The following is a 9901-nucleotide window of genomic DNA, read 5'->3' on the forward strand; positions in this document are numbered from 1 at the left end:
TGGAATCCGGTTCCAAGCAGTTCCGTTCACACCTTCGCTCGGCAAAGTAGTGGTGAGACCCTGCCTTTTTCTCAAATCGCTTCTGTTTACCGATAGATTTGCGTCGGCCACCGTGTCCAGAACGCTTGGCTGCTGCTACACCCTCGACAGTCTCAGTGATTCAACGTGCCGGCCATATAAATGCTGCCACTAATCGATCACACGCCAACAGTCAGGTGTGAACTTTGAATCGCTCAACAGACACATTAGCCAGCCTCCGTACCAGCAGGACCCAATTTCTTGTTCTAGAGTGTTGAAAGTGAAGTGAAGTGATACTTGAATTGAATTAAAACAAATCCATCCACATATCCACAATGAACACGGTAAGAGTAAGTCGATCGGATGTTTATGGATTCGTATTAATCCCAATCGGATTCTACTCACTCTTTCGTTGCGTCCATCAGATCAGTATTGCTGTCGTTCTGTTGGTGTTTGGTGCTGTAGCTTGCAATTGCTACGCGATCGATTGCATGAAGATATGGGATGAGGACAGCCTAAACGAGATGCTGGAGGACCGACGACGTGTACGAGAGGCGTTGGGACTGTCGGACGAACCACTGGATTGCTGTGGGGATACCGGTAATAATAATGATCACTCGGAGGAGGATCATGAAGATGAAGGCGACGACGACAATGACGACGATGAGGAAAATTCTGAGGAAGCGTCCGAGGAGAACGTGCACCAGGTGCGACACAAGCGCGATCTACCACTAAGCGATGTTCGACAGGACATTCTACTCGCAGAAGCTCAGGATGAGGCTGGCGATCTTGAGGTTGCTGAAACGCATCTCTTCCGCCCGGTGTTCCGTTACAAGTCCCAGTACACCGAGCGCCGACGAGTGCGTACACCTACCGATGGCAACAACTTCGTACCGGCACCTGGGCCTAATTGAACCGAACAGTTCCGTTGTCATCATCACTCCATCCGTGGTTTCCATCTGTACATGATTCATCTTACTGCGCATCAAACCGGTGACAATGGCCTCCCTCAGAGGAAGCAACATGCGGCCACTAACACTGTACGATTGTATATTTTAATAAAAATAGTTTTAACGTTATATTTGTACAAACCAAGCGGTTTTCTGTTGATGATGATGGGGAACGATGGTGGTAATAGCATGTGTATGTGGAGCTCGCATTGTTTCGCTGGTGGCTTGTGAAAATCACAAACAACTGTGAAATTCGATCGCGATCGTTAGCGCAACTTACCTGTGTCCCTTTGTTTGCGTGTTTATACTGCTTCGTAGCCGGCCGGCAGGAAGAACTTGAAGGCAGTTTTGTTTAGGCAAGTGGCGTATTAAATTTAAAAAAAAAACTTTTTCAATATATGTTTAATTCTTTTACGAATATATGATTTACAGTTCATCAAATCCTACCTAACAGTTCATCATTTTTTTGGAAAAAAAATTATACAAGCACTACAATCTTAATTTCACAACTCAGCATATTCTTCACATTTGGTCCATTACCATGGTCATGGTGTGATTCGCTCCATTGGTGTGGCGCCTCCATCAGGAACTGGACTCTCTAGAACCAATACAATCTATTTTTTGAGGCATCAATATTATATGTTTTCATTACTGGTTCCTAGTTGTTTAGATTTCTACAACTGCGGACTTACCTAAACGAATCTCAATTCTTGTCGCATGTGGGGTGTACGACCGTCGAGTGTCGTTACAATCTCGTATAACTGTTCTACTATGGCAACAGAAACTATTTGAGCAGATGTATTCACGAGACAAACCACCTTTGAATACAACGAATGGCGATATGGGAATAAAAAAAACTAAAAGTTGTCGACTTGGTATGGTCGACTAGGGTGTTGAAGTATGTAACGCAGTAAACTGTTTAATTAAGTGTGACCTTGGATGAGTAATATCTTGCAGTTTCGGTCGTAATATAACAAAATATTATGAAAATTAATTTTGTGGTCTTTTATTCTTTCTTTGTATTGTAAAGACGTAAAGATTTCTCGCATTATTTTATTATTTTATAATCATGATTATCATGATTATTAGTAAAAGGCTAACGGGGGGGGAAGTAGCTGGTGCAGAAGAATTGCCATCTACACACCCTTTGAGGGTATTCAGGAGTTCGTACTTAGGACCACATCGTCCAAGGAAGTCTTCATGTTCGATCCCCACTACTGTACCACCTCCAAGTCCGTACTGAGCAATGATGTTGCACTTCAGCTTGATGCTCTGCACATCATCATAGCCTACCCACTGGTTGCCGGAAACGGCGTAAGTGACCCCTCTGGCGTTATCCCAGAAGCGGGGCCATTTCTTTTCGCAGATCTCGTTGTAGCCCAGGTATCCAGCTATCTTTATGTAAGGTCCAGCGTTGCCACCACCAGCGGCCGGGGCTCCAATTTGCGTTTGACTCGGGTTAGCCAATGTGAATGTGTTACCGTAGAATGGAATTCCGAGATTGAGCTTGGCAGGATCGGCACCCTTGCTCAACCAGTACTTAACGCTGCTCAGAACCGACAGCTCAGGATTATCACCTGATACCGCATACACCGGAGCATGGTGTCCAACAAATTTTTCCACGTACTCATGCATATCATACGCAATCAGAGTGATGTAATCGACCACATTGGAAATAGCGGGGACGTCGTATGCTACATCTGCTAACGATTGTATAGCACCAACGGCTATTGTCAGCAGATAGCCGTACGGAGCGAAGGCAGCACGAAGATCCTGCAGCAGCAGCACCAGGTTCGCTTTGTCCGCTGGGCTAGACTTGCCCTCTGCTTGCCATTTGGCCGGATACTCCCAATGGATGTCCATACCATTGAAGCCGTATTTCTGCAGGAACGCCACGGCGTTTCTGGCGAAGGCGGCACGCAGAGAAGGATTTGCGGCAACGATTGAGAAATTGCCAGCGATTACGTATTCATCATCCCATCCACCGATGGAGGCGATCGTTTTCAGCGAAGGATTGATCTGCTTCAGGTTTTTCACCTTGGCGATAGTGTTATAACCGCCACCATCGGGCAAATCAATCCAAGGATCGACCAGCGCGATGGTGCCATCGGTATTGATGTGGAAGTAGGCATAGTTCAATCGGGTGCACAAGTTGGGATCGATGTTCTCCGCGGTTAAACTGGCATTAGTAGGACGATGAATGGACCACGTACCGTATTGGCACACAACCTCCTCTGAAAGATGGCACAGAGAGAGACAACTGTATTAGAAGAGTTCTTCCGATCTACTGCTAGACAGGAGGCATCCACTATACTTACTACTTTCAACCTGGGCTATCAGAGAAGCCCACGCGAGCAACGCGAAGAGACTAAGCAAAGCGGCTAAACTAGTCATACCTGTACCAGTAGTAACTGAATACTGAGTTCATGCTGCTAGACATTTTTGGGTCTCATTTATACTGAAAAGTGTAGCACAATCGGTTGGTTCGCTGGTACGTTTCGCAGCTGTTCATACATCGAGCATCGGCGAATCGCTGTGCTCGAGGCTGTTGCCGTGTCATTGAAAAGAAAAATTCTTCCGATCTAGTGCTAGGCACAAGGGATCCACGATATTTACTACTTCATTTACTTTTTTTTTATTGCTTTAACTTAAAGTAAGATCACTTCTTAGAGCTATATTTACACGCGTGACCTAACCTGGGCTATCAGAGAATCCCAAGCGAGCAGGGCGAAGAGGCTCAGCAAAGCGGCTAAGCTAGTCATACCTGTAGCAGTAGTAACTGAATACTGAGTTAGTAGTAACTGAATACTGAGGTAGCAACCGTGTATATCGGTCAACCAAACTTTTGACCCAATTTTTCTTGGTTCGCTGGTACGTTTCGCAGCTGTTTACACATGGAATTTCGGTGTATATTGCTGTGTTCGAATGTTTTACCATTGTATTGAAAGACGTCGCCTCTCGTTCGGGAGCCTGGATGCTTCTGATTGTGCCTTCGCAATCCTTATAGCACTGAAAATGCCACGATATCAATACGACCCAGCGACGTACGATACGATGTTACAATCAACGCAACATTTAGGTAGAAATGTGCACATAAACGATTGTAGCAACGTGGAATAGACACTGAATTTCAGCAAACTTTTTATTTTCATATATTTATTCCATTTAAAAACAGGTTAGTGGATGTTATGTTATTCCTAGGGGTAATAGTATAAAATAACATGTTTTGTATACATATAAACAATTGGGTTTTACTTTTTAAAATATTTGAGTGTCGATCATAATCAGCAGAGTATAGAGCAAATCGAGAAAAAAAAACTCAAGAATCTTCGTTGTGTAGGAACATCGGTCACGGCAGTACAAGGTATGGTGCGATCGTTGTTTTACATCAATATTGCCTATCATCATAGCTGGCGTTATCTTCTCTTCGTTCATGTTTAGATATCTGGTTTCACGGGCCGCTTGGCACACCATCTGGAATACTTACAAGACCGCCGCATTTAAGGTGTATGACCAGCATGGTATGATTAAGTTTTTTTTTCCCTCTAATTGGTGCAGCAATTGTATGATATGCGTATGATACAGAAAACTCTTGTTGACTGCTTCGTTACGCTTATAGATTGTGTTTTATTTGCTTAATCAAATCTATATCGGACAGGATACGTTTCTTGGCCAGTCGCAAACGGATATCTTCTCGTTGAAATAGAGGCCGGCGCCACAGCTGAACTGAGTAGCGGTTCCACCGTTGCAGACGTAGAACTTATTGCAATCGGTTGGATCCCGGAAGTAACCGTCGGCTGGGCAAACAAACCGTCCCGTTGGTTTGGCAGTGGGAGCGGCCGTAGTCGGTGCTGGCTTGACAGTTGTTGCTACCGGTGGTTTGGTCGTAACTACCGGCTTCTGTGTAGTGACTGGAGGAGGAATCGTGGTGGCCGATGGTGGTTAATTGGCATTCACGCATCCTTTGAGGGTATTCAGGAGCTCGTACTTAGGTCCACATCGTCCAAGGAAGTCATCATGTTCGATCCCGAATGTCGTACCACCTCCAAGTCCGTACTGGGCAATGATGCTGCACTTCAGCTTGATGCTCTGCACATCGTCATAACCTACCCACTGGTTACCGGAAACGGCGTAAGTGGCCCCTCTGGCGTTATCCCAGAAGCGGGGCCATTTCTTTTCGCAGATCTCGTTGTATCCCAGGTATCCAGCTATCTTTATGTAAGGTCCAGCGTTGCCACCACCAGCGGCCGGGGCTCCAATTTGCGTTTGACTCGGGTTAGCCAATGTGAATGTGTTACCGTAGAATGGAATTCCGAGATTGAGCTTGGCAGGATTGGCACCCTTGCTCAACCAGTACTTAACGCTGCTCAGAACCGACAGCTCAGCATTATCACCTGATGTCGCATACACCGGAGCATGGTGTCCAACAATATTTTCCCAGGAACCGTGCATATCAAAAGCCATCAGGGTGATGTAATCAACCATCTTGGAAATGGCGGGTATGTCGTATGCTATATCAGCTAACGATTGTGTAGCATCAACGTCTATTGTCAACAGATAACCGTACGAAATGAAAGCAGCACGAAGATCCTGCAGCAGCAGCACCAGGTTCGCTTTGTCCGCTGGGCTAGACTTGCCCTCTGCTTGCCATTTGGCCGGATACTCCCAATGGATGCCCATACCATTGAAGCCGTATTGCTGTAAAAAAGCCACGGCGTTTCTGGCAAAGGCGGTACGCAGAGAAGGATTTGCGGCAACGATTGAGAAATTGCCGGCAACCGCGTGTGCATCATCCCATCCACCGATGACAGCGATCGTTTTCAGCGAAGGATTAATCTGTTTCAGGTTGTTCACTTTGGCGATAGTGTTATAACCGCCACCATCGGGCAAATCAACCCAAGGATCGACCAGCTTGATTGTGCCATCGGTATTGATGCGGAAGAAGGTATAGCTCAATCTGTTGCACAAGTTGGGATCGATGTTCTCCGGGGTTAATTTTCCATTAGTAGGACGGTGCATGGCCCACGTACCGTAGTAGCACACAACGTCCTCTGCAAGATGGCACGGAGAGAGACAAATGTTTCAAAGCATCCTCTGCTATGTTCCAGAATCCAGTGTTACACACGAAGGATCCACGATACTTACTACTTTCAACCTGGGCTATCAGAGAAATCCAAGCGAGCAGCGCGAAGAGACCAAACAAGGTTACTAAGTTAATCATTTCTGTACCACTGGTAACTGAATACTGCGTTCATGTAGCAACCGTTTATATCGGTCAAACCAAACTTTTGACCCAATTTTTCTTGGTACGTTTTGCAGCTGTTTACACATGGCATATCGGTGTATATTGCTGTGTTCGAATGTTTTGCCAATGCATTGAAAGACGTCGCCTCTGGCTCTCGAGTCTGGATGCTTTTGATTGTGCCTTCGCAATCCTTATAGCACTGAAAATGCTACGATATCAATACGACCCAGCGACGTACGATACGATGTTACAATCAACGCAACATTTAGGTAGAAATGTGCACAAAAACGATTGTAGCAACGTGGAATAGACACTGAATTTCAGCAAACTTTTTATTTTCATATATTTATCCTATTTAAAAACTGGTTAGTGGATGTTATGTTATTCCTAGGGGTAATAGTATAAAATAACATGTTTTGTATACGTATAAACAATTGGGTTTTTCTTTTTTAAATATATGAGTGTCGATCATAATTAGCAGAGTATAGAGCAAATCGAGAAAAAAAACTCAAGAATCTTCGTTGTGTAGGAACATCGGTCACGGCAGTACAAGGTATGGTGCGATCGTTGTTTTACATCAATATTGCCTATCATCATAGCTGGCGTTATCTTCTCTTCGTTCATGTTTGGATATCTGGTTTCACGGGCCGCATGCCACACCATCTGGAATACTTATAAGACCGCCGCATTACAGGTGTATGACCGGCATGGTATGATTCAGTTTTTTTTTTCTTTCGCTCTAATTGGTGCAGCAATTGTACGATATGCGTATGATACAGAAAACTCTTGTTGACTGCTTCGTTACGCTTATAGATTGTGTTTTATTTGCTTAATCAAATCTATATCGGACAGGATACGTTTCTTGGCCAGTCGCAAACGGATATCTTCTCGTTGAAATAGAGGCCGGCGCCACAGCTGAACTGAGTAGCGGTTCCACCGTTGCAGACGTAGAACTTATTGCAATCGGTTGGATCCCGGAAGTAACCGTCGGCTGGGCAAACAAACCGTCCCGTTGGTTTGGCAGTGGGAGCGGCCGTAGTCGGTGCTGGCTTGACAGTTGTTGCTACCGGTGGTTTGGTCGTAACTACCGGCTTCTGTGTAGTGACTGGAGGAGGAATCGTGGTGGCCGATGGTGGTTAATTGGCATTCACGCATCCTTTGAGGGTATTCAGGAGCTCGTACTTAGGTCCACATCGTCCAAGGAAGTCATCAGTTTCGATCGACCATACCATTCCACCGCCAAGTCCGTACTGAGCAATGATGCTGCACTTCTGCTTGATGCTCTGCACATCGTCATAACCTACCCACTGGTTACCGGAAACGGCATAAGTAGCCCCTCTGGCGTTATCCAAGAAGCGAGGCCATTTCTTTTCGCAAATCTCGTTGTAGCCCAGGAATCCAGTTGTCCCTGTGTATGGTCCTGCTGTACCACCACCGGTGGCAGGGGCTCCAATTTGCGTTTGACTCGGGTTAGCCAATGTGAACGTTCTACCGTAGAACGGAACTCCGAGATTGAGCTTGGCAGGATTGGCACCCTTGCTCAACCAGTACTTAACGCTGCTCAGAACCGATAGCTCAGCATTATCACCTGATGCCGCATAAACCGGAGCATGGTGTCCAACAATATTTTCCCAGGAACCGTGCATATCATACTCCATCAGATTGATGTAATCGACCACCTTGGAAATTGCAGGGACGTCGTATGCTATATCAGCTAACGATTGTGTAGCACCAACGGCTATTGTCAGCAGATAGCCGTACGAAGTGAAGGCAGCACGAAGATCCTGCAGCAGCAGCACCAGGTTCGCTTTGTCCGCTGGGCTAGACTTGCCCTCTGCTTGCCATTTCGCCGGATACTCCCAATCGATGTCCATACCATTGAAGCCGTATTTCTGCAGGAACGCCACGGCGTTTCTGGCGAAAGCGGCACGCAGAGAAGGATTGGCGGCAACGATCGCGAAGTTGCCGGCAACCGCGTGTGCATCATCCCATCCACCGACGGCGGCGATCGTTTTCAGCGAGGGATTAATCTGCTTCAGATTGTTCACCTTGGCGATAGTGTTATAACCGCCACCATCGGGCAAATCAACCCAAGGATCGACCAGCTTGATCGTGCCATCGGTATTGATGTGGAAGAAGGCATAGTTCAACTGGGTGCACAAGTTGGGATCGATGTTTTCTGGGGTGAACTTGCCATTCGTGGGGCGATATACGGCCCACGTTCCATAGTAGCACACAACCTCCTCTAAAAGATGGCACAGAAAGAGACAAATGTTTCAGAAGAATCCTCTCCTATGCTCCAGAATGCAGTGTTGCACACGAAGGATCCACTATACTTACTACTTTCAACCTGGGCTATCAGAGAAGCCCAAGCGAGCAGCGCGAAGAGACTAAGCAAAGCGGTTGAGCTAGTCATACCTGTACCAGTAGTAACTGAATACTGAGTTCATGCTGCTAGAGATTTTTGGGACTCTTTTATACTGAAAAGTGTATCGCAATCGGTTGGTTCGCTGGTATGTTTCGCAGCTGTTCATACACGGAGCATCGGCGAATCGCTGTGCTCGAGGTTGTTGCCGTGTCATTGAAAAACGTCGCCTTTTGTTCTAGAAGCTGTACACCTCAGCTGTGCCTACGAGCATGTAATCGACATTTCATCAAAATCCCATAATTTCATTCCGTTGATAATCTGAATGAATCAAACGACGACAAGACTACCTGCTTAAAGTTAACCTGTATTACACTCGAAAAAATATGTTGATTAATGAATTACTTTGTAGTAACTGCTTAATAATCTCAAATATCAAGTGTGTTTATCGATGAACTACCGTTAAGCACGAAACACTGAATCGTAGCAGGGAGAAGTCGTCATAAATATTTACGTTCCGTTCATGATTTGGTATTTATTCGCTTAATTAAATCGATCGCAGAAAGATCATTTCAGCAAGATACAATGTACGACTAGTCTTATGTGGAGAGGTGTTCGTTGAAAAAGAGACCGCTACCTCACCTGAATGTGGTATCGGTTCCACGGTTCTAGGCGTAGTACTTGTTGCTTGGATGCCGAAAGCAACCGTCAGCTTGGCAGACAAACTATCCTGACGGTTTGGCAATGGTCGATGGGGGCTTGATAGTTGTTGCTGCTGACCGTATGGTCGTGCTGCCAAATTAGCATTCACACACCATTTAAGTGTACTAAGGAGTTCGTACTTGGGTCCACATCGGCCTAGGAAGTCATCAGTTTCGATAGACCATACCATACCACCTCCAAGTCCGTACTGGTCAATGATGCTGCACTTCAGCTTGATGCTCTGCACATCATCATAGCCTACCCACTGGTTACCGGAAACGGCATAAGTGGCCCCTCTTACGTTGTCCCAGAGGCAGGGCCATTTCTTTTCGCAGATCTCGTTGTACCCCAGGAATCCAGCTGTCCCTGTGTATGGTCCTGCTGTACCACCACCGGTGGCAGGGGCTCCAATTTGCGTTTGACTTGCGTTAGCCAATGTGAACGTTCTACCGTAGAACGGAACTCCGAGATTGAGCTTGGCAGGATTGGCACCCTTGCTCAACCAGTACTTAACGCTGCTCAGAACCGATAGCTCAGCATTATCACCTGATGCCGCATAAACCGGAGCATGGTGTCCAACAATATTTTCCCAGGAACCGTGCATATCATACTCCATCAGAT

General features: G+C 46.0%; 5 protein-coding genes across 5 annotated transcripts in view; 1 reads left to right on the forward strand and 4 right to left on the reverse strand.

The window, feature by feature from the left end:
• Window positions 1–137: 137 nt before the first annotated feature.
• On the forward strand, window positions 138–1097 carry LOC125957626 (uncharacterized). The gene is made up of 2 exons (XM_049690470.1): window positions 138–362; window positions 444–1097. The coding sequence occupies exons 1-2, from the start codon at window positions 354–356 to the stop codon at window positions 930–932; spliced, it is 498 nt and encodes a 165-aa protein (XP_049546427.1). The 5' UTR covers window positions 138–353; the 3' UTR covers window positions 933–1097.
• An 893-nt stretch (window positions 1098–1990) lies between these two features.
• LOC125957620 (probable chitinase 2) lies at window positions 1991–3362 on the reverse strand. The gene is made up of 3 exons (XM_049690458.1): window positions 3290–3362; window positions 3049–3202; window positions 1991–2532 (listed from the first exon to the last, which is right to left on the reverse strand). The coding sequence occupies exons 1-3, from the start codon at window positions 3360–3362 to the stop codon at window positions 2025–2027; spliced, it is 735 nt and encodes a 244-aa protein (XP_049546415.1). The 3' UTR covers window positions 1991–2024.
• A 1251-nt stretch (window positions 3363–4613) lies between these two features.
• Window positions 4614–6189, reverse strand: LOC125955656 (chitinase-3-like protein 2). The gene is given in 3 exon segments (XM_049686794.1): window positions 4614–5348; window positions 5865–6019; window positions 6117–6189. Coding segments are annotated over 3 exon segments (963 nt in total).
• Window positions 6190–7349: 1160 nt separating this feature from the next.
• Window positions 7350–8629, reverse strand: LOC125955657 (probable chitinase 2). The gene is made up of 2 exons (XM_049686795.1): window positions 8554–8629; window positions 7350–8458 (listed from the first exon to the last, which is right to left on the reverse strand). Exons 1-2 carry the CDS (start codon window positions 8627–8629, stop codon window positions 7350–7352), a joined length of 1185 nt encoding a protein of 394 aa, XP_049542752.1.
• Window positions 8630–9098: 469 nt separating this feature from the next.
• Window positions 9099–9901, reverse strand: part of LOC125957608 (probable chitinase 2) — a 1540-nt gene continuing 737 nt past the window's right edge. Inside the window, exon 2 of the mRNA XM_049690441.1 lies at window positions 9099–9901. This exon is cut by the window's right edge and continues 582 nt beyond it. Coding sequence (XP_049546398.1) covers window positions 9126–9901 — 776 coding nt within the window. The 3' untranslated portion in view covers window positions 9099–9125.

Source organism: Anopheles darlingi, chromosome 3 (assembly GCF_943734745.1).
Source record: "Anopheles darlingi chromosome 3, idAnoDarlMG_H_01, whole genome shotgun sequence".
Lineage (NCBI taxonomy): Eukaryota > Metazoa > Arthropoda > Insecta > Diptera > Culicidae > Anopheles > Anopheles darlingi.

What these genes read in the sequence shown, in the direction of transcription:
- LOC125955657 (XM_049686795.1), bottom strand. Translation starts at nt 8,629, where the DNA reads ATGACTAGCTCAACCGCTTTGCTTAGTCTCTTCGCGCTGCTCGCTTGG. An exon ending in GATAGCCCAGGTTGAAAGTA is followed by an intron (nt 8,459 to 8,553) that starts GTAAGTATAGTG and finishes GCCATCTTTTAG; the next exon opens with AGGAGGTTGTGTGCTACTAT.
- LOC125957620 (XM_049690458.1), bottom strand. Translation starts at nt 3,362, where the DNA reads ATGACTAGTTTAGCCGCTTTGCTTAGTCTCTTCGCGTTGCTCGCGTGG. An exon ending in TCTGATAGCCCAGGTTGAAA is followed by an intron (nt 3,203 to 3,289) that starts GTAGTAAGTATA and finishes GCCATCTTTCAG; the next exon opens with AGGAGGTTGTGTGCCAATAC. An exon ending in ATCGCGCTGGTCGATCCTTG is followed by an intron (nt 2,533 to 3,048) that starts GATTGATTTGCC and finishes TGATAATCCTGA; the next exon opens with GCTGTCGGTTCTGAGCAGCG.